The 24900-nt window shown below is 40.7% G+C and overlaps 1 protein-coding gene across 4 annotated transcripts in view; it reads right to left on the bottom strand.

Moving 5' to 3' along the window:
* Positions 1–24900, bottom strand: part of LOC311443242 (uncharacterized protein) — a 409687-nt gene that overhangs the window by 39366 nt on the left and 345421 nt on the right. Inside the window, exon 3 of one of the 4 annotated variants that reach the window (XM_084533288.1) lies at positions 22893–24664. The exons of the other annotated variants lie outside the window; for them this stretch is intronic. Coding sequence (XP_084389414.1) covers positions 24446–24664 — 219 coding nt within the window. The 3' untranslated portion in view covers positions 22893–24445. Of the gene's footprint in view, positions 1–22892; positions 24665–24900 lie in introns of those variants that run through there. 4 annotated transcript variants of the gene reach the window in all.

Below are 24900 nucleotides of genomic sequence, written 5' to 3'. Positions count from 1 at the left end.
GCTAAATGTTGCCCACCTTGCTATTTCAGAAAGAAGTGTTTACATGCCCCTGCAAAGGAACAGGATGCCCAAATGGTTTGTGTTCCTCTGCCTGCTTCTGTTCACAGACATCCAGATTACATTTTGGATGCAAGACCCATTTTGTTTAAACCCGTGCCCAACAAAATGCAGTAAGCAAATACAGAATGTATGAATCTCTCAAGTACTGTTTTTCAATCTATCACATGTGAAACTTCAACTACTTCTGCTTATAAAATGCATGTGATTGGAATTTGTCTTTGCAGCATTGTCTGCTTTTTTTCCTGGGGACCCTGAGAGCTATCAGCTGATTATATGTGACCTAGCTAACCATCATCGATTTTAACAACTCAACACAACAGCAAAAAATAAATAAATAAAAATCACCAAGTACCACATTAAATAATATTTTTACAAAGTGATGCTCTATGATTTTCTACAAAGCAGCAACTTGACCAAATGTGCCAATTTCTCGCTTTCCTGCCATTCAAGGACTAAGATCTGCTGCTGCTTCACCCTGCTCAGTTAGTGATGCCCCCTGCAGCTCTTGGGTGCTGGACCTCCAGGAAGCACCCAGGCAGCTGCAGGAGCACCCCTCTCTCCTACCCCCCTGCCTCCAGCCCTTTTACCTTTTTGAAACTTGAACATATATTACCTTTGTAAAGCTTGTGACAGTGAGTGGCCACACAAAAGTGGGTTTTTAGGTAATACCTGTGTCCCATTTACCAGCACACTCGTTCCAAGAGCTCTGCTGCAGCACAGAAGCACGCGTTGCATTTTGACACGGGTACCCATTGCTGAGCAGAAGCAGCTCAGTCTTCACAGCATATTCCCTCTGTAACTGCCTGTGCATGAGATTTCCAAATGCTCAGACATAATTCTCCCACTGGAGAGTACAGGCTGATTATGACAAACTCCGTCAATTTTATTAGCCACACAGATGTTATGGATATATGTGAAAATCAACCATAATTCTTCCCATGATGTGCATAGGGGCACTGCTGCAAACCGTGCCTTTCCCCTGCACGACCCCAGAGCTTACAGGCTTCCTGCCATTCGGCCTCCACGGGGCCTCTGAGCTGAGATGATCTTAAAAAGAGAAGTATTAACGGGATTAAAAATGACACTATTGAGCCAGTGGGTGATTGCAACCACTGAGTGCTGACTGCTGCTGAAAACCAAGGGGGAATGAAGGAAGGAGACTGCTGCCCTGCGGTCCCACTGCGTGCCTAGGATTTCCCCTAGGTGTTTGAAACGTGTGTTACCGCAGTCCCTCAGCGAATATCTGTGGTGCCAGTGCCACGTGGCCAGGACTGGCTGTGCCTCTGAAGCTGATGTTGGCACAACTGGGCTGTGTAACCATCCCTCCGGTGCTGAGACCTCCTGTGGTCCTTCTATACACCTTGCCATGGGGCCACCATACTCCCCATGCCTGTTTGCAGAAAGCACTGCTGAAGAGCTGTGAGAAATGTTTGCACCACGATCATTCAGCTGCTGTCCTCCCTGGCTCCCAGCACTGGTTCTCAAAGACTCAGCAAGCGGAAGGAAAGCAATGAGTGCAATTTAAAGAGCAGACGAAGCCTACAGGGCATTCTTGGTTCAAGTCTCTATTGCAATGCACCTCTACTAAGCCTCAGGAACGTTGGTTTATTGTGGAGAGTCAGGTCTAGGAGAGAGGAGACCTGTGAAGACTTGGCCCTCACACCCCCTGCACCTCAACCTTCCCATCTGTGAAAAGACCTCGGGTCTGATAACCCAGAGAGCAACATGCCACGTGCGAGAGGTGAAAGCAATTAGCCATGGTGAGGTACGGAGAAACTGTTGGCAAAAAGAATCCCATAAATGCAGTTATTATGGGCTCCCAGTTACCATAGCGATTGGTGTCTTAGAAATGCTAATAATAGTAAAATAAATAATACAGGCCAGGCAGGAAGAGCCCCTGGAGGTGAACGTGAGCTGCTCCCCTCCTCGGGGACCGCATGCATTGCTTTCTCAGCGCTCCCGGCCCCACGCTGGCTCCAGCGCAGCTCCCTCCCTGGGCAGCACGCTGTGCTGCTGCAAGCACACTGGGGCAGCCAAGCGAGAGTGGAACTTTTAAGAGCTTTATTATTTTCATGAGTCGTCTGAGAAGGCAAAACCCCCACAACTACAAATAATTGAATACGTCAATAATATTTTGACTCGTTCATGTCTTGCAAGGTTCACTATAGCCCTGGTAAGTACTTTACTGCTGTCCCTCCAGTGATGTTAATTAAGCTCACCGTAGGCTCACAAGTCTTTTTTTTCCCTCTCTTTCTTCCCCAGTTTTTTTTAATAAGCAAGCAGTTTTCACAAGTATAATGCTTAGCAATGGGAGCCAAAACACAGTGGAAGGAACCCAGACAAAGGCAGATTAGAAGGAATAAAGATGAGGTATCCTTTACTGTGATGGTCAACGCTTCTTCAAAAGTGAGTTTTCCAGCATGATTAGCTGAGGGACTGTGAAAGTCTGAAGACAGTGTTAAAGAGGCATTCCAAATAAACAGAGAGCATCGACCCTCAGCCTTGGGCCACTTAGAGATGAACATGTTAGGTAGGTGTTTCATGGCCCTTCCATACCATTTTACGTATTGCATTTTCCATGTAAAATGTTTATATCAGAACCAAGCAAGGACAAGCCTAATATGGAGAACAATGTGAGCAGTAGGCCAGGAGAAAGATCTACAGCTGCTCTCTCCTCTCTGTGTATCTCTGGTCCTCAAATATAGCACCATGATACTTACCCTGCTCCCTGTCACAACAAATCCTTTGTGTCACCTGCAGACCAGTCTCCTTTCACACTCCAGCGACAATTCTGATCGGTCATCTTATTTCCACTAAATTGGATGTGGATTTTTTTTTTTTTTTTTAATTAGGATAGTTTTTTAAACTAAGCTTTGACCTAGAATACAGCCTTTTTGTTCAGGTTTTGCTCACTGAAGGCTGCTTAGTGCTTATTTCTCTTTTTAATTCAGACTCCAGCTTTTTAGTGCAGCTGATAAATTAGGCTAATACCCTTAAAACAACCCAAAGTACCAACTCCACTGCTGAGAACTGTACCTATGGAACCACCACTGATTCTTGGCAACTGTTTTGTGAACCCACCCCTGCTCTTCCTGAGGTCTTTGCTTGCAGTCTGCACAAGGATGCTCAGAGGGAACAATTTCTGTATCTGGCTGGACTAAAAGGACACACTCATTCTGGGTCACTGTGTACCAAACCAGTGAAGGGAAGAAAAATCACTTGGTGCCTTTCCTTCCACTTAAACAACACTCTGGCACAATCTGGCCCTGTGCAGTGCCCTTTCTGGCCTGAGGGTGAATCATTCAAACCACCTCAATTAATCTCTTCCCAGTTTAACACCAGCTAGATACACTATCTGATAGACAAAGATGCTGAAGAAGGATTGTTCTAGTTCTTGGAACAGCCTAGCCTACTGGAAATTACCAGCAAACCCTTTATCTGCCAACTTAATCCTAAATCAACGCAAGTGTTTTAACAGAACTCCTGGCCACTCGTGTGATGATGCAACATGAAGACAAGAGATGAGTCACGTATGATGCTCACATGGCAAGACTGGGAGACAGGACAGAGCGGAGGTGGTTAGTTAAGAAGATGAAACATTCAGTTTTTGTCATGACTCAAACATACAAATCAATTGGTGATAAGATGCAGGGAAATCAGGGAGGAAAAATGTGGGAGAAAAAGATGAAAAGGTTTCTACCCTTTCCAAGCATGGAAGTGGTAGAAGCAGAAGTGAGTAAAAAGCCTGAGGAAATAGGAGAGGAAAGGCAAAGACTACATAAAATATACAATTCCTACAATTGTTGAGCTTGGGGTTAAATTAAATTAGTTTCTCAGATACTCAGGTAACTCTTATGACAAAGATTTCTGTTTTGAGACATAAATGAATCACTAGACTGTAGGGAAGCCAGCATAAGAAACATGATGGTACAGACGGAAAGCTTGCAAATTGGTATAATAAGCAAAGCACTGAATAAGCAGGAAGGAATTGAGCTTTATTTGAGCAACAGTTTGCTCATACCTAGATGAGTTTTGAAGATGTTGACATGTGATCAGAGATAGCCATCTCCCAACCTCTGAATGCTTCTCTATAAGTAGGATTGTACAAACCAGCTGATCTAATGCTTGTCTGCATGGCATCATTCTGAGGAACAGGGGACTGCCAGCATCAGAGGAACTAGCCAAAAAATGTGATGTTTGAGGATGGAATGCAATACCTGATAGAAGTCCAATACTGACCAAAAGAGACTCAAATTTGGACAGTCCACTGAAATATTTTTATGGATTATAGGACTCCTCCCTTAGAACTGACCACACAACAACCACAACTCCTGGCTGAATTGTACAAACCATTTTCCATATAACTTTGAGCGAAGATGAAAAGTTAGGAGGTTGAGTGTTTTTTTTCTGAGACAGGCATCAGAGGACCTTTCCTTGAAGACCAGAGGCATTTTGTGCTCCTTTCCTCAGCCTCTTCCACATGTATGTCATATAAACCGAGCAAAGGTGTTGCTTCTCCCTCCCACAATAATCTTCCATACACGGTATTTGGGATCTTTCCAGTAGAATCAAGCAGTTTGGCCTACTTCCATATCCAATTATGTCATACAGAATTATCCTCTTTCTGTCCCTTCTGTTTGTGGCCTGGTTGTTTAAGGAATAGAAAACCTATCCCATGATTACATAACATTACAGTAGTATTTTCCTACAGGAGCAAGTGAGGAATATAGAAACAGGCTGTAATTTTCATTAGCAGTTATGTCTGCTCTTGCTATATGAATGATTTCTTTTTCCCAGGCCATTGCATCCTGTTACAAACAAAACATAATCCTACCCTGGAGACTACAGAATTACTTTACATGGGAATCAATGTGCTATCAGAAATCTGCTCTGACTGCTCAATTGCAGGATTTCAAGCAGAATGGCTTAGGTTGAAACGGACCTTAAAGAACATCCAATTCCAACCCCCTGCCATGGTCAGGGACACTTCCCACCTGCCCAGGTTGCTCAAAGCCCCATCCAGCCCCCCATCCAGCCTGGCCCTGAATACCTCCAGGGATGGGGCATCCACAGCTTCTCTGGGAATCTTGTCTCAGTCCCTCACCACCCTCAAAGTAAAGAATTTCTTCCTAACATCTAATCTAAATCCACTCACTTCTAGTTTAAAGCCATAACCCCTTGTCCTATCACCCTGATAAAGACTCCCTCTCCAACTTTCTTGTAGGCCTCCTTTAGGTACATGTAGGCCAATTAAGGCCTTCTCTTCTTGAGACTGAGCAACCCCTTCTCTAAACCAAACTCATGGGGACAAGCCACCTAAGAACAAATTCTGGATTGAATGCTTCACTCATGCAGCCTTCAGGAAGACACAACGGTGTTCCTCTAAAAAAGTTGTCCACCTACTCTCACTGTAACTCTGAGGAGTTTGTGTTTGACTTCAGTCCTCCCTACATCCACTGTCACCTTTCCACTCAACATTGATTTAATCACATTCTTCTACAATGCTCTCAGACTCATTTATTTCCATCATTTTACTGTTACTGTTCTTTCTTTGCATATTCATACCAGTGTGTGATATCAAACACATAAGTTATGGTGTCAAATATTTCAGGAGTAACCTGAGTCAAGCTCTGTAGGGCTTCAAGATGGACAAGCTATGCACACAGAGCATTATGACAGCAGTATCATATTCAGTATCATATTGCCTTCTTTAGCCATATGCTTTTTATCACCTCACCTGCAAGAATCCATGTCCAATGTTATCAGCATCTGTCCTAGGCCACAAAGCCATCCTACTTAGTCAATTCATTACAATATTTAATCTACTCAGTAAAAACAACCAACCCAATTATAAACTCAGAATTTGGCAAGACTCACATAAAAATAATCCTTTTAAACAGAATATGCAAACATCTCCATTTATGCCAGAAGACTCATAAAAGGGTATAAATCTTGCAAGCTTCAGAATATAAACTCATTACTGCTTGATAGAAAATGGGATGAAACTTCCACAAAACCAAATAAGTTCACAGCTGGCCCTCAAGAAGTTACTCTGACGCTCCCAGTACTGGCCAGTGTTGAAAGTCATTTAAATATTCAACTTCATATGCCGTTGGTAGATCTAAGACATCCACAACAGGTTTTTTTTTTCCCATCCATAGTATTTGTAGATTTTTTTTATTAATTTTTTCCTCATGAACTAAGTAGCCAATGACTTTAAAGTGAAGGTGTGTTTGTTTGTTTGTTTTTAATCCAGATTCCCCTAAATCCATTAATTTTAACTCAAGAACAAGTTACTATTGAGAGCCTATGTCCTACTATGGTGGACAATGTAATAATAAATAAAAAAAAAAAAACATACTGAAAATATAAATCTGTGCTTATGTAACACTTGAGCTATGTCTTGTAAGACAGAGACCCTCAAACTACCTTAAATTCTTGGTGGTTCAAGTTCAGACACATAATAGTGCTATAATTATGTTTGCTATGATCAAACAACAAATGTGCAATTGTTACTCATTCCTTTAATGACTAGTCTACGAATGACTAGTTAACTGATGAACATACAGACGATAATTAACAAATTTGAAAAGACTGGTGTAAAATAATCCAAAACTTCCTTAATGATGTCAGAGTGCAATTTCCATGGTTATTTGTTTATGATGCATTGTAAATTATTTTGTCTGTTTCATGAGAAGTTTGTTTTGTTCTGTTTATGTTCCATCATGTAATACCTGCTTTAAAAACATTCAATATTGTAAAAGAATGGTACTGTTAACTATTGTCAGTAATACCTGGAAACATACTTGCAACCAAGGCTATTGTTCCAGTTTAAGAAAATCATTATTAAACAGCCAACATTGAGAAGTTAGTAGTATTCTCAAAAATCTCCTGATTGTGTACATATGAACTCAAGTTCCATGAAAACTGGATGCATTAACAAGAAAAATGATGAGTCTTCCCTTCTGCTAAAGAGAATGTTCTTTCATGCTCATTTCTATTATTTTTTAAGTGTGATTGCTGAACAGGTATATTTTACTCTATAACAGAACACAGCAAAATTTCCAGTGACAAATTATTTATGTAGTTCAATGTGAGACTTTTGACCAGCAATGTTAGCAATACAGTGTTTTAAAGAGGTGATTTGGTAGCATTTGTTCCCTTCCAATCCATGGAAGGAAACTCTAATCATTATTTGCAATACTTCACAGTAAGGTGGACACTGGTTTCATTTAAAGCGATGCCATTTATGCATATTCCTATCTAGAATTGCTGGAATTTGAGCATGTGACTCCCATTAACATTAATGGGAGTTATATTTTTAAAATCTTTGCACATTGTGATGAGAATATGCCCCACGGAATCCAATTAATCTGAAGAACATTGCATACATTTGGGAACGCTCATGTTGTACAATTTCACTGGCATATGGATTTGTCCTCAATAAAGCTTGCTAGTATCTGGTAACAAAGACATTCAGAATCTACTGTACATTTAAATAAAGGAGGACTAGACTATATGTTTTCCCAGCTCCGTGTAGGCAGCTACAAAGAAGCTTTTGAGTATAAACAAGAAAAGAATTGAGAAAATAAGGAAGAAGATGGTATTTTAAGAATGTGAATATTTGGAGAATGCTGGGGAATGAACACTGAGGAGGCTGTTCGTTTATAGGTTAGATGCATTTTCAACAGGAACCAAGCAAGTACACAAAAAAAAAAAAAAAAAAAAAAAAAAAGAAAAAAAGATGGGGGAAGGATAAAAAGAATATTCAGACTCTGGCTGTTTCCCACACACAGAAGATAATAATGTGAATGGAAGTGATTTTGTTTTAGGGGTCATAGCAGAGGCAGATATTGCAACCTTTCCAGATCCTGAAAAATATCATTTGATTAAAATAACTGGCCCCGTTGTTCTTGTGATCCTAAGGAGGCTATTTTACATGATGAAGACAACAACAGCAAAGTAGCAAACAGTAAGTTTTAGTGCTTCAGAGACAAAGCACTAGAGACACACTGCTGCTGGAAAGTGTAACAGAACATTAAGGCACATGATAAGTAAGCAGGAATCAGCAAAAAGTTAATAGGAAACCACAATGACAATATGTCCGTGCAGTTAAGTACAATATTTCTCTTTTTTTTTTCTCTTCTAACAGGATGAGGAATTTAATAGTACACAGGAAAGCAATATCTTAGTAAAGAAAGAAAGGAACATCCAGAGATAAGGAAATAATGATTCTTGCCACTAAACAAGCTATTCAATTTTAAGAACATTTGTTTGTAAATGTTTGACAAGACCTCATTTGCCCAGACCTTGATGATCCTCAGACCTTCTTCAGAAAGGTTTCCTGAAGAATGAAGAAACATGTAACCAGAATTGCCAGAAATTAATCATTATTTTTGAAACCTTGAGAAATGACTTGAGAAATGTTGTAAGGCCTGATGCTCACAGAAAGATATTTAGGTCTTCTGAAGGAATCAAGAGCCCTGAAACCATCTCAAATCAGAGATCTGCCTGAGAATGTGCGTGGGCAAGCTATGTGCAATGGTTGCAAACCCACCTACCTAAGTAGCACCCTGCACAGTTGTGTATTTGTTTATATCAACTTCTACAGATTAGTTCAGTGTTTCATTCCTAGAAGGGCTGCAAAGCTTTGTGTTGCATGTTTGCCTTTGCATTACATAACCAAAATACAGACTGAGGAGGAGGAGGAGGCAAGAGCACCCAAGGCTTTGTAAATCTGTGTTTGGGGGAAGTAGAGAAAACAGTTGCATTACAGGGAGTGGCTGAACTCAGAGAATGAAAAATTACCTGAAAGCTTGTAATACAAAAAAAAAAAAAAAAGATCAGCAAGCTAAAAAGTAACATTTGAGGGCTTTTTAAAAAGTGTTTTAAAAACTACAGCTGTAGTTTAAAAAATACACCAGGTGATGTAAAGCTTCTCAGTGCTAAGTCTGGTAGTTAAGAAAGTCTCAGAACTTACATACCAACATGTACAGGTCTGCTGCAGTGCAAGATTTAACTTGGTCTACTGTGATCAGAAAAGGAGAAAAATGTTTTCATAGGAAACTTGCAGTAAGAAGTTGTGTGACGATGTGTGCAGTGTCTCGCTGTCGCGTGCAGAGCATATGTGAACCAAAGCCCTTTCTTCTCCCACAAAAAGTAACAGCTTATCTGAACTGCTTATTTATTTCAGATTGTGGCCAACTGTGTGCATCTCTAGTGTTCATCTCTTAATGATGAAGCTTTTTTCTCCTAGCAGAGTGCAGAGCAATGACAACAAAGTCTTTAAGTCAACAGAGAACATTTGCAATTCATCTTTTCACTCGGTATTAAATACTCATTTTATAGAAAGTAAATACATCTTTCTTAACAAAATAGGAAAAAAAAAAAAAAAAAAAAAAAAAAAAAAGGAGAATAAAGGAATAGGACCTACACTGTCCTAAACCTGATCCTGAAAAGTAATGTTAAAATGATAAACATGTTGTTTGTGATGTGTTAATGTTTAATGATGTTGTTATTGAACGCAGAGATTAGATCCCTATCAAATGTGGTTTTGAAGATACCTGGACTATAGAAAGGTTTTCAAAGGCATTTTTCTTACTTGCAAATAGTCAGCTCCTTGTGTATGTCTCCTTAGTATCTTAAAAACACATTAAGTTTTTCATCCTCGAGTTCAGATTTTAGAACCACTGTTTATCTATTTAAAAGATCTCTGAGATGAAAAAAGAACTGTAATTAATGAGGGGTTTAGGCCTTACTGTATATACACACACAAGTTTATCTATCCATCCATAGACACAGCCACATTTTAACTTTAAGATGTGGTTAAAACTTAAAGAACTGATTGCAAAATATTGGCAAGGACCATTTTATTTAACAAAATATCCAGTGGTTTGCCTAACATCTAATTCCACAGTGACCTCACTGACGTTATCATTTTCCAAAAGGCTAACGGAGAGAGGTTTTTTAGGGTAAAAAAGAAGAGCTAAGCCTCAAAATGTGGATGTTCCAATGTTTGTGCAAAAGAAAGTCACTCCAGGCAACACATAACCTGACCTGACCTGGGAATAGATACTACCTCCACACGTAAGTTCAATTTACCAAATCCAAAATTGCCCCAAAACACATAAGAAAACCATTCCTATACCTTGGTACCCCCAAGAAGATGTCAAGCTTCTCATTAGGGATGCCACGCACTGATGCTTTGGCAGGCATTGGAGAAAGCACCGTTCTTGCTGAAGGACAGAGCAGACATGCAGGTCCACCATGATGAAGCTGCATGCGTTACGAGGGACTGCAAAAAGGCAGCAACTTTAGAAGCAAATCTTTTAAACTTTAATCAGCAAACAAATTTACCCAAATTTACCTTTGGAATTCATGGGGTATCAAAAGAGAATAAAATAATGTGCGTGTTCACACCCCATTTAATAGGGTTCTGAGCTCTGTACACTCTATATGTTTTACATATACATGTATGCATGTGCCTAAGGGGTTTTAAAAAGAAATCAGATGATAACCTCGGTATATATTTTCTTCTGAAGAGGAATATCAAATTCCTTTCTTAAGGCTATATGCCAGTCCCTGGCACAACAGGCCTGCAAGCAGAAGTCAGAGGAATCGTATGTGTTTAAAACCAAACATATTTTATACAATGACTCATTTGTGACCAGAACAGTTAACATATTGCAAGACCAAAGAATATCTTTATGGGACTTCATCTGATGGAGATGCTACTTCATATTATTTTAATTCAAGTTTCTACCTTCTTCAAGGTATTTGATATTGAAGAAACATGTCATTTGTCTGGTGCAGTGCAGAAAGACCTGTATCTCTGTTCCAAGATATCTTATTGCCTAACAAACAAACCTCCTTTCTTAAAGACGGTGATTTTCTAATAAATCCAAAGCAGAATGCTACAGACAGCACTTAAGAACACACTGACATAGTATTATCTACAGAATTATGGACAACCCTAGGACCCTGCCAGGTTGAAGCTTAATACCAGAAATAGAATAAATTGATTCAAGAAGGCATCTTGAACACCGCTGTTCAGCCTGAGTGCAGTTCAGTCTCTAATGATTAAATGTTACTTCTTTATAAGCTTCATTCTGGCCAAAACTGTCTTACATTAATATTTTCACAAACTACATCCCAAAATAAACATTTTATATATGATACAAATACCAAAGTCACTTCAGTTCACTTATTGTGGTCATGACCACTTTGGCAAGATTATGGGGAGGGAGGAGAAATCCAATAAATCAGATATTTTCATGATTTAGTGTTTTCAAAGGTCAGAAACCAGCACACAATATCTCCCTACTCTGAATTACACATCAGTTAATAGAAAGAGCAAAATTTTCCAAGAATACAGCCAAAACCTGGCATCTGACAGGGGAACTTCATCAATGTGTCCTATCCTTTGGGCTCCTCCCTCCCACCATTACGTCCTGAAGAAATACAGTGCAATAATGGACACAAAGACTAGTTCTTAAATTAAGAAAATGACAGTGGGGGAATGATGAATGGTGAGGACCTCTTTTCCTTTAATGGTGGTGTGCTTTCATTACCTAACTTTGTAGCTTTTGCACTAGAAGAAGATAAACTAAGGAAATTCGGTGACGAAGGGGGAAGTTGAGCTTTGTGCTTCAGATCAGATCCAAGCATTTGCAAAATCAAAGTCTCTCTGGGATTTTTGGTTTAGCCAGTGTTTAAGAACGGCTGGGGCAGCTGCAAAATGCACAGCCAAATTTCTAACGCAGAAAACACATCTCCAGGGTACTGGGGATGTGCACAGAATGTAAGTTTGTTCTCATGCAGTAAGTCTACTCAGTTTCATATCTACCTGGACTGCTTGCTCCTCTTTGCAACAGTTTGTTTTCTTCTGATCTATTCTGACACAGCTGGCTTTTGGCAGACGCACACAACATTCATCACATGAGGAACACTTGTGATGTGTTGGAAAAGAAAAATAAGGTCAAACTGTTGGATTTTGTTCTGTGATTTGCTGTCTCGTCTCCATAGTCTAGGGCTACCAAGCAAATACTAATCAAAACACCTTTTTAATTCCTTTCATTGGTTTATCCACAACTTTTGCCTTGAATGCAGCAGCACATAGTTCCTACAGCCAAACAGCTGCAGCAGTGCTGTGCACCGAACTCCCTGGTAGAAAAGTGAACAAACAAGACCAACATAAAACCAAGATATATAAAATGCCCAAAGCAACATTAAATCATCTGAAGATATTCGCATTAAACAGAATTATTGTCCCCATTAAGAATCAAACAAAGCTAGTTAGAAACATTGGCTCTTCAGCCAGGTCCCTGGGAGACTTCCCGATTAAGCAGATTTTCCATGTAGGTTTCTTCTGATTAAAGGCCCTATCTTGCAAATCCTTGCTCAAATCTATCGTCCTAACTCAGCTGAGCCATCCTAATGGATGAAGAGTGCTGGCTTACTCATCTCATCTACATTTACCTAATTCTGCTGATTTCAGCCTGATTTGCATGACAAGAGGAGACAAAGCCAAGGGAGCTACTCTCAGAGAAGAGTTTGCAGGGGAAGAACGACAGCTGTGCCTACATTTGGACCCTATTAGACAATTGCCCAGATTCCCAATCACAGCCAGCTCTGGCCTGCAAGGCTCATAGCCATGTTAGCATAAAACTGTGAAAGACGCTGATAAATCCACCTGAGAGGCAGATCTTTTTAATGCAGCCACATTCACACCCTAATGTGTCTAAATGACTTCCTGACCAAAGCTGGCTCCTGCCCCAGTAGCTTGGAGCGAGCCGGTGACAGCACCAGACTGCGCAGACATGTTCTGTAAGGTAAGTACATCCTATATCGACAGCATTTAGTTGATCCTTCATAATAAAATGTGTGTTCCACTGGTCTCTAATTGACTGGCCTGCTGACTGTCTGAAATTGCCGGGAGACAAAGAAATGAAATGGGACAAATTACTTTAAGAGTAATTATATTAATAAAACGTAATGCAGTTTTGTCTGCCATCTAGAAATACTGTTAGCGTCAGACAGAAGAGCAAATGAGAATCTCAAATTCCACAATTTAGACCAGAAATTAAGGATTTGCTCTTTTTGAAAATCAAACTTGCTATTTGCCATGATTTCCATAATTTATAAACCTCAAAATTAACCTTGACAGCCACAAACTCCCATGTTCCAAGTTTCCTAATATACCCTTTCCACAGATCTTCTGCCCCACCCTCTCTGTGGTCCAAGAAGGATTTCTGAAGACACCGCACTGATAGCAGCTTGGTAAAGAGCAGCCACTTCTTTCTGCTTTCCCTGAGAAATACATGGGTGTATGCTTGTGTGGGTATGTTTGCATGCATAAGTCTGTTTAGCACTGTTGTATTCCCCCTTCCACTTTGTCCCTGTGAAGAAAGGAGATTATCACAAAGCAATCCACAACCTGAAAAGCAGCTAAATGGAAAGATACCAAGCCCATAGGAGCCCACAGAATGTTTCACGCCCTGGTCCCTGTTTCAGGAACCCAAGGACCGCATTAGTGTGTATGAAGCATTAACCTTTTATGGTTAGCTATGTGATGAGGTGGATCTCGTCTTGCTTCATTTTTGTTTGACAGTGCTATAAACATATGAAATTAAAGTAGAGCCCCAGCCAAACCTTCTCTGACAGATGCCTGTTGGTATTTCTAAGGGGAGCAGCACAGGGAAGGAGACTGGGACACAGACTGCAGGGCTGAAATGCACAAGTGAAACCCTTAGGGTTGAAACTAAGTGATTAGATCTAGAGTTTGGAGTTACACATGGTACTTATGGAGCAACCTCCAGGAGAACATCAGTGTGCACAGTGATATGGAGGGCAGGAATGAGTTCAGGCATCTCTACCAGCTCACCTGCAAATTTGAGTCAGTCCTCAAATTCACCTAAAAGTGCAGTCTGCTTAATACACCTTCAATGTATTTCAACTTAGAGGGCTCCATCTGCAACCAGGATGGGGAACATTAAAAGTTGGACTGTGACAGTGCCTGCTCAGTGGGTCCACATGTCATGTTCTGCAGCCTCGTTCCCTTGCTGTGGTTAGACACCTTGTTTTGAGATCCAGGCAGACTATAGCTAAAAGCTTTTCCTTCCATTCATTACTTCCTACTTCAGTGTTACTCTCATCGATTTTCTTATTCTAACTCCTCAGGTCTAAAAGCAGAGCACTGAACTCATAGGACTCTTTTCTTACTCTTTCATAAACGCTACTACAGATCAATCACCATGAAAGTTATTATTCCTTGCTTCTTTTTTAACTGAAAACCAAGCATTTGGACTTTCAGAGATCTGGTTAGGAGGAATGTTGTGTGATTTAAATGTAATGTTGCAATAGTGAAGATATGGCACATGGGAGAGAGGAAAGAGACAATACAATCACATCACTATTGAAGTCAAGTCAGAAAAAAAGTCAGATGAAGCATGTGGAGTTTCACTGGTGCAATACTGGGACAAACACAAAGAAAACCAGTCAGTACAAGGAAAAGAAAGAAACAGGAAGGAGGAAAGAACGAGCAAAGGAGGAAAGAAAACAAAATTAAAAAATCAGCCTCTAATAATAGCAGAAATGCATGTAATATGCAGCATAGGTAATATATGAATACACGGTAGATCTTATTAAAAGCTACTAATATTTTCTTCTTCTCCCTTCTGCTATTGCTCAAAAAATAGAATAGCTCTAGCTCCCTTTGTCAATAAATCACATTAAGGTCACTCTGAGGAGCAGCAGAATATAAATGTCTTGTATGCAAAATCAAACTATCTTTGGGGGTATAAATGTGATACAAATGCCATCCAAAATACACTTGAAAGAGACAAATGAAGTACTAGAGCATTAGATTTTGCAATTTATTTACAGAGTGGAAGTCATTGAAATCTACTTCTCCCTAAACTATCCGCTCCCAAGCTTTAAACATTCAATAACTTCTCAGCCAGGGAATGTGCTTTTTCCCTTCTATTTTCTCTGTGGTTTGCCTTATCATGTGCTAAATATGTTATTGCAACACATTAGTTACTTCGGTACACAGCTTTGAAACCTTCACACTAGACTCTACAAATCTCACAGATAAATCACTGATCAGAATAAATGGATTGCCTGTTCTGGATTCACTTTAGTAGGATTTAACAAAATAATAAAAAGCCCAAAAGATAAGTTCAGAAAACAAACCTAAGTCTGTTACTTCTCAAAAGTCTACAGTTTTTCATCCTTGGTCTATGATTTTTAGATTTTTGCAAGGCTTCTATATGAATGGTAGAAGATGCATTTTTTTTTTTCAAATTGTGAGAAAATCATTCCACAAACAGGACACACTTTTTAATATGACAAGCTTGAGATTTGCTTGAAGTTTAGACAGTGTGCATCTGTCCTCAAACCAAGACTTAAGTTGCTTTTGTGACCTACTAAGACAAGATAGCTGCACTACTCTGCACTTTTGTTTACAACAGACTCATATTTAGCCTGGGACAGTTGATGTATAGGAGAGAGAACATCTTGGAACAGCTAAGCCATGAATAATTCCAGGTCTTCGACTACCACAAGCACCTTCTTTCGACATCCTCATTCTGAACACCATCTTTTTTAAAATTAGTCAATGGATGCCAGATTGGGGTTATGGACTTAATTAATTTTATGTCTGTGACATGCTCACTATATAATTACACCAAGCTGTGCACCATTAGATAATTATTTTTGGTCCTCAAAAGAGGAATTCAATTTGTTAAAAATTATTTTAGCTTCTTCAGAGAGAAAGACATTATTTCCCCTAGAAATGCCATCAAACTAAGTGATAAAGCAACTCTATTCTGGTAATAAAAGACTATGGCACTGAAGTGGTTACAAACCATTTTGTTCAACCAGACTATTTACAAGTAGCAACAGGGTATCTGTTTCCTGTCATCTCCATCATATATCTTGAGGCAGAGAGATTGGAGCCCAATTACAGCCTGATATCTAATCAATACACACCTTATTCCTAGAGCAGGAAGTAAAGGAGGAGGCCCTTGGGAGCCAGAGTTCAAATTACTCTACTGTCGATTCTAGATAGCAGCTAATGATAGGATATATTTCTGAACCGGGGGGCGGGTGGGAAGGGCAGCAGAGTTTAATGGGATTGTTAATACAAAGAACACATATGTATATTAATTTAGACATCTCCTTCTACATTCCAACAGCCCTATGTGAATCAAAAGAAAAGTGACCCAATTTGTTATTCACTCCTATGACTTTTTGGCCTTAACTTTGCAAAATAAAGCGTTCAAGTGTCAAACCCAGTCCAAAACCTTTAAAAGGTTTGTAAGCTACATTTAGTTAGATTCCTTCCCTCCCCCCCCAACTTCTTAGAGTTGCTTTTTCGTGAGGAACAACTTACTTTCATATGGACATGGATTTTATACAGCTCCAGAGACTTTCAGCCAAACCAGTTAACGTTTCCCTTTCCCATCTGACTAGTTAAACTCACTCTCTTATGAACCCACTAGGCCAAATCCTGCACTTAACTGAAGGCAGCTGTCTGTTGACTCTTGGTCAGTTTCTGGCTGTTTGGGAAGATCTTAAAAAGATAAATCTTGGGACTATTTGTCCTTAAGTGTCTACTTCTAGTTTTGTCAACTAGCCAAAAAAACTAACCTCTCCTACTTACTAATGCCTTTGCATTCTTCTTAATGGTTCAACAAGCTGCCTTTTGTGTACCAATCTTTATGAAAATGTTTTGTTTTGGTGTTTTTATTATTATTTTTGTCTTCCAAGAATTACTGTAACTCAGAAATGTAAAATATGAAAAGCAAATAGCCCGAATAATCAAAGAAAGTCACATGCTACATTCAGTACTCCAAGAAAGAGAATGAAGCACAGGGGGATAATAAATCTTGTTAGTATTTAGTTTTCAAAATGGTCTGGAAGGCTGCCTGGTGACATGAATTCCTTCTAGGTTTAATACAGGTTTGATTAGCCAGGAAATCATTGTCTTTTTCCAGTGAGCCAGACCACAGACCTATGAAATTCACAGTAAACAAAAGCAGGCAACAAAATTTTCTCTCTGGCTTTCTGGTTGGAAGCACTGCACAAGGCCCTAAGACTCCTTGGTTGAGTTGCCAAGATGCCAAGCAGTGCTACATGTGTGAGGCACATAAATTGCCACAAGGACCACAGCAACAAAGACCTTTAGGTGTCTAAAACCCTCACTCTTTGACATTACTAAAAATGTTTGAATTGGTACCGAACTCCCACTGCATTCCAGCAGGAGTTAGGCCACAGACTTCCTCTTCCTACCCCACAACTTATCTCATTGCATCTTCAGGTTCCTAACTTAACTTTCTAAATACCTAAATCTGGTCTTGGATCGTGGCATGCTTCAATTCTTCATCTGACATATTTGGGTGAGTAATACTTCCTTTCTCCTGTCTTAACTTTTTGTTCATCTTAGCTATTTATAATATACGTTCTTCCAGCCAGTGATCTCTGCAATATATTTGTACAATATTTAGCACAATTTCAGCTTGGGATTTCTTAGTCTGACTCAGTAGAGCTATTGCTAATACAGACTTTCACATAAATGGGGCCCCAAGATTGAATGATACCTCTAAGTGCTGCTGTACCACAAATAAATAATTATATGATATACATAAATCTTGCATTTTTAATGCTGAAGTCCCATGAGACAGAAAAAAGATTTTAAACGAGACAAGAACTTTCTAATTATACTGCATGTTGATGATCTTGGAATAGGTACAAAAACCATTAAAGACTTCTACTTTTTTTTTTTTTTTTTCTGCCTCTTAAATAGGAAAAATCTTTTCATCAAACATAGATTGAAGCCAGTGATAATGTAACTCTGGCTTACTAAATAATAACAGTGCAGGGCTTTCTAAATAGCCTACTTCAAATAATGACTTATATTATCCTAAATTCAAAAGCAAACAACTGGGGAGAAGGAAATCGCTAAACGAAGAGCAATATTAAATTCCATAGGGTGAATGCGCTCTGCTAAAGGTGTGGTCTTAATGGAATATGACCTATATCCATAATTCTGCTGTCACTCAGCACAGGCTCTCAGAGCACAAAGACAGCAGAAGAGCAGGGTATGAACAAAACAGGCAGATGCTTCAAGCAGGAGGACTCCTGGAGGGAACAGAGGTTTGACCCCACTGTTTATTCCTTTACGTCCAGACCTAGACACCCAAACTGCCTGTGGCTGCCATTTAAAAAAAATCAAAGGTGTGCTGGACAATGGCTACTGCCCAGCATGGGCTACCCTCTCCCAGCAGGAGCAATCAGTTCCTCCACCAGCTGCAGCATAAGCCTATGGGCCCATTTAATCATCCCAAGCCCCTGCACATCTCTAGGAGTTCAGGGCACAGAACCAAAAAAGGAGGTGGTAGCTACCTACAGGGTCCATAGCCTTCGGGAGTAAAAAAGATTGGGTTAGTGAGCTGCCTTTATCCCAGCTGAACTGTTGGACGAACTTCCAAAAATATCCTTGAATTGGCATTCTGCATACAGCTGTGTTTATGAAAGGCAATATCATGTATGTAAATAAATTCAGATGCTGCTTGAGTTATTTTAAAACAATCAGAAGAACACTAATCATTTTATAGGCGCAATCTTATACCAAGAAAGTGACAACTTGGTGTATATGTACATGTACTAGAAGTTACAGATACTGTCACTTGTGTCTCCATGCAGACATTAAATGATATGTAGACTTATCTTATAACTCCGTGAAGAGCTACTTTCATTTTCTGTGTACTTACTTTGCTTGTTGATGTAACCTTCAAACACAATAACCTAAAAAATCACTTACCCAAAGCTCTAGGGCCCTCATCCTAAGTGGAGCTCATTATCTGCAGGTATTAAATGTACCTTGGCAGCGTGTAAATCCCTTGGTGTGAAGACCAGCTCCTCCTACCATCCCTACAGTGCAACCTCCCAAGGGGGAGAAGTTGGGCACAAGCAGGGCCCCATCCTCTCACTTGCCCCCCCGGTGTCCGGGGGAAGCCAGGGCCACTTCCCCAGACACCCAAGCCCTGCTCTCCTGGGCAGGGTGGGTACTTTGAACCCAGGAGAGAGCCAGCCTGCTGCTGGGCCTCAGCCAGAAAGCACGTGTATCACGGAGCTCCCTGCGTTTACATCCATTAATTATCTCACAGTGTAAACAGTTGTAGAGCACTGTGGTTGCCTGCTCATGGGGAGATAATGCAGTTTAGCCACTGTCTGTTCTAACTTCATCGCTGAGCAGATACAGGCAGGGCTGCAGAAATACCTGAGCAAGATGGGGAGATGGCAAACATTTCCTGCCTTTGCCTCCTATCAGCCCATGGCAGTTTGAGATTATACTTCACTTTGGCTGGGCAAAGTTAAGCTATGAACATCACTTGTGCTGCCAATGATGATGCTCCTTCTGCCTTCAAGGGAGTAAGGACATCACCTCTAGACAGCCTGAACTTCGCAATTGCTTTTCTATCATACACCACAAAAATAAAACTGCTACTTCTTCCTAGCAATCCCATGGCATCTGGCAAACCTCTGCTTCGTGTTTCAAAAAGCAAAAGCCCTGAGCTGATATCTGACTAGTCAAAGCATATCTGGCTATAGACAAAGAATACCTGGCTATTTCTTTATGCTACACTATACCATACCAGAGTTCTGTAAATCAGGGGGTTGCTTTATTAAAACATCGTATATTGTTCCCATTTATTCCTTTCTGTTTGGAGAGCAATCTGGGACTGAGAGGGTATAATTATCATAGTCTGTTATATACCATGTTATCATTTTTTCTTCAGTGTTAGTCTGCAGAGATGACATGTCTGGAAATAGGAATACTGTCATTAATGTTAGCTCTTGTTTCATTTACATTTCCTTCTTAACAGAGTCCTGCACAGCAAGGTGAACTGGTTACATAATGAACTGGTAACACCATGAGAGCTACAGAGAATCCAGCCACATAACAAGGTACAGCAGAAGTACATGGAAAATGAGCTTAATCTTACATGGTGAAAAAAAGTCAAGTCCACCCTGAATTTGATGTGTCAGCAATGCAGCATCTCTTCAGACACAAAACAAAGCTGGTGGCTAACCAGTGTCACTGAGATTAACCTCATCCTGATCTCCAGGGTCCAAAGTAGGAACTTAAATTAAGGCTTTTAATAGCACAACAGTTACCACGTAGAAGACTACAAAACCGCAGGATTACAAAACACGCAGGGTTATTGCAAACTTCCCTCACAAATGCTAATGAATCGTTTTCTTTTTTTCGCCCCAATACTGTTGTTTCAAAGGAAAACACATCGCTGCTTTGTTGCTGAGCACTTTCTCCCACAGCACCCTGCATAAAGACTTGCTTGTGCACCCTCTGGAATGTGCTTATTCCAAGATGTCTAATTGTCATTTCTTCCACCTTACATCAGAAGCCTGTCACATGCATTAATTAGGTCCATAAAAATATGCTTGAAAACCCAACCATTTAAATACAAAAAAGGGAGAGAAATGAGCACTGTAATTTCCAAGAATGACTAATGTCTCGCTGAAGTTAATTCTGCGGATTGATGGCCTAATTGCCAACGTGGCTGAGGTAAGGCATACCGTAAGATCTTAGGCCACTTAACACGAAAATGACAATTGTTCGATTGATATTTCCAACTACAGATTTGACTGAAGTGAAAAGCTTACTTGTGGAACAAACAACATGCTGCCATTTATTAGGTACACATACACAGAAGAAGTGGCAACCAGGTCCAGCTACAGAGAGCTGTAAATTCGAGACAAACAGCTATTCTGTCTAATACCAGGGGAAAAGCCCCCAGCCAACTGGATCAGAAGTTCCTGTACTAGGGTGTCTGTCTCCAGCAGCACCAGCTCCAGATGCTTCAGGGGAACATGTGGGAATCCACACCCACCATAAGGTGGGTTTGTTCCACTCCCCAGGGCAGCCACCAATTTGAAGACCCTTTCCAAGCCAGAAACCCCAGGCTGGACTGTCCTCTGACAATAATATAAAGAAGTATTTAAAACTGGGGAACCACAGCAAGGGTTTACCCACTGTGAGCGTGGGGAGGCATGGCAGGGAAGAGGCACTGAGCTTACAACAGTTCAACTCAGGCAACGAATGTTTTGAAACAGTTTTGTTCCTGCAGCAGCATTGCCGTGCCTACACACATGAACGAGTTTTGCTTTCATGCCCCAGCCAGGAGAACGGGTGGCCAGGGTTTCCTAAGGGCACTCTGCCACTTCCTACCTCACACCTGCTGACATCCAGCACAGTTTTCTGTTCCCACTCAGACATCTCCTTTCTGAATGGCTGCAGACCGGTAATGAGGAGAGGCCTGATAATTATTTCCATGTTGCTGCTGCTCTGCTGCAAACAGCAGCCTTGTGCGAGACGGGGGTGCTGAGAGCTCATCCCTCCAGCACTGCTGTCTTCCCTGCTGCAGCACTGCAGATGGTCAGGAGCCCTGGTGAATTTGGGGCATAGCACCCACAGAAAGGAAGAAAACTGCAGCACAAATTGTTATATTTAGGGTATTAAGAGGTATTAAAGTGTATTAGGGATTCAAGACATATGCACAGCACAAGAAACAGTTCCTTGCAGATGGAGAAGTAAACTGTGAGCACTCTCTCACTGTCCAGGGTAACCTTCTGGTGTAACTAATAGGAAAGAAGGAAAAACCAAATAAAATTTAACTTTTTTAAACTTTACATTTTTATGTCTTGATGTGGGTCTTTCAGTCTTGAGGGAATTAAGCTGTTTGACTTATATAGCCCCGAGAAATAAGACTTATTATTCAAATATCAACTGATTCTTAATTCTTTCTAGCATTAATGGCTTTTACTTCTGCTGGGATAAAATTCTGCTGCTTGTTTAGAGTGACCGAAGACACATGCAGAATGTGCCTGGGAAAAATATACAGACAATGAATTGTTTTCTGAAAAACTGAGCCAGGTTTATATAAGTAGTACATCAACTGAATTTGGTTTCACATAATTCTGATATCCAGAGCTAAACAAATGCACATCTTTATAAAATACATGTAGAAGTATATTCAACCTATCTCAAATAAAATATCTTTCACTAGCTCTTCTGATGATCCGTATCTTTTAGATTTATAGCAACACTTATCTGAGGAGGTTAAAGTACTCTGTAACAAAGAACTGAAACTCACAACATCCCAGATGAACAGTAAGCATGATTATAATCTATTTTACAATTCTAAACATGGTTTTACAGTAGTCAGATGCAGAGGTTAAAAGCTTGGCTCCAAATAAACCCATGTAACCTAACGCTATCTTTTCTCCCCATTCATGGCTTTTCCTGCCCCTGCTCTCCTCATGGGAGAGAAGAGCTCTGGTGGCTTTAATGGCCACAGTTACAGATGGTGACTCCCTTCCTGCCCCTTTCCCCAGAACATTTACCCTGAGGCAGAGGCAGCAGAAGGGGCTGTGTGGACATCCCTTGGCCACCCCAGCTCGTGAGCTCAGTGACTGCCATGCTGCATGGGACCTAACCCAACCAAGTCAGTCAAGTGCAAGCACCAAATACCAGCATCAAAAAGGGGCCTCTTCTGTCCTCAGGAGTCAAAAGTCTAGCATTGGTGGAAGCTTTGGCTTTGGGTTAAGTGAGGTAGGTTTATTTCTCGATGTTTGCATGCCTTTCCTTTCACCTTGCTTTTTTTCCCAGCTACCCCAACCCATCCCAGCTGATGTGGGATCAAACATGTCTGTGAACACAGGAATTCAGCAGTGGGCAGGTGAAAGGGCTACAAACATGTATCTGAAAAAGTGGTTGTCCAAATCCTATGAAGTCGCTACCAGTAACATTATTTTATTTCTTTTTTTTTGAAACAAAATTTTTTTCTTTTTTTTTTTTTTTTTTTTGACAGGTAGTTTTGTGGAAAGATAAAGCTGAGCAGCATGTGTATGTGACTTAGTGGGGGCTGAAATTTTGGCCTTTTCCTTTATATCTATCCCAACAGCTCTTTCTTTTATACATTAAGCCAGCAAGCTATAACTTCTTGAAACTCCGCTACAGCCTGAGCTGGAAAAGCAGGTATGTGCCCTATACTGCTCCTGCCGGCTGGAGCACAGTGTGTCACAAATGCTTCTTTGACACAATGGAAAAGGGCAGTAGGACGGGATTTGGACTCATGGATGACTCTCAGGTTGTCTCTCTAATTAGAGCAGACCTGAACTACTATACCACTAATACAGTGTAGGTAGTTCTTCAATTCTCACCAAGCTATCATCCCCTAGTGTAACATCAGCCCACACTTTAGGTTTTTATGTCAATACGCCATGAATTTTAAAACTCAGATCAGTCTGACTTCTCTCAGGCTATTAACTTACAATTAGACTAAGGTAATGATATCTTTAGTAGAACTCAAAGGTAATGGTTATGATGAAAAGCACACACACTAACATGCTAAACTGGAGGTGGGCACAAACCCAGAAGCAAGCATCCAGACCTACCCTCATGCTCTGAGAAAACTCAAGACACAGCTCTGAATCTTGCTGCTGCCCTCTCCCCCCATGCAGCCTCACCCTACCGGAGTAGTTCAAGTTTCAGCAGCCGCCCCACAGGAAACAGCAGTTGAAGGGAGAGGTTGAGTAGGTCCAAACCCCAGAACAGAAACCCCACTTCTGAAACTTTCCTCCCCCTTCCGCCAGCGTAATTTCAGAAATCCAGATCAGATTTCTGTGGCTTGTGCTCTGCTTAGATGATGTCTGCCTTCCTTGCTGTGCTTTATCTTTGATTCACTACTCTGTGTTAAACCTCAATTGACCTACTTGACAATAGCACATTTTATGATGCCAGCTCTACTGAAGAGAAATCTGAGATACGATGAAACTAAGTAAGATGTCCAGAGTTGTACATGACATTTATAACAGGGCTGGGAGCAGACCGAACTGCAGACTCCTCTCCTCTTTCCCTACCAGCAGGACTATATTTTCTCCTTAGTTTGTCTTCTCTCATGCTTAAAATAGTTGTGGCTTATTGAGAGATTTAGCAAGGAGCACAGGTCAATCTACCTGTTTACTGAGAGACTGTTGTGCTTCTAGAAGACACATACCTTGGAGCTATATGCCACAGGAAACCTGAAGGCCTCTGATGGCTTGCCTGGAGTGCAAAGTTGTCTGCCAGACACCTGCAACAATCATATTCTAAAAAAGGCTGTTGGAAGAAGGCAACATAAGTAACATAAGGCTACAATAAGCAAAGAGATGATCTTACAAAGATTTTAGATGTGCATATAGCCCTTCATCGTCATCAGAACTGGCAGCAATGTCAAGTAAAGCTTGTTTATATGTGTCCCAACAGATACTATCCTTTTAAGACAAGGACATCATCATCCCTTTTGGATGATGATGTTGCTTAGAGTCCATTTGTGTAACAACCCATCAGGGTGAAATAGGACATCACTGCCTGTAGGACATGTTTCACGAGGAGTATCCCACTCTGGTACTCTTGGGTCCATGCTTGCTGGCTGTGAGTCTCAGGGTGATGCTGGAGGCTAATTTTGCCCAGTGATGGCTGATCACTGTGAGCTGACCCCGTGCACTCAAAGGAGGTTGGACCAGGTCTGAAGTAAGCCTGAAGGATGCAGAGAAGTCAGTCAAGCATCAAGTGCCACCACAGTGATCTGCAGATAGGCTGACACTGGTATGGAAGAGGAGCAATGGGTACACTGTTCACTAGAAAGCAGCTGCAACATAGATATTAACTCTTTCCACAGTGGTCCTTAATAGCCTGACTGTATTGTACTTTGGCCAACAAGGCCCTCTTGAATTACCTAGGAATTAGGCATCAGGGAGGAATAATAATACCTA

This window comes from Aythya ferina (genome assembly GCF_964211825.1).
Source record: "Aythya ferina genome assembly, chromosome: 12".
In the NCBI taxonomy this organism is placed as follows: Eukaryota; Metazoa; Chordata; class Aves; order Anseriformes; family Anatidae; genus Aythya; species Aythya ferina.
Note: the sequence above shows the minus strand (reverse complement) of the source record. Positions and strands in the feature narration are given on the sequence as shown.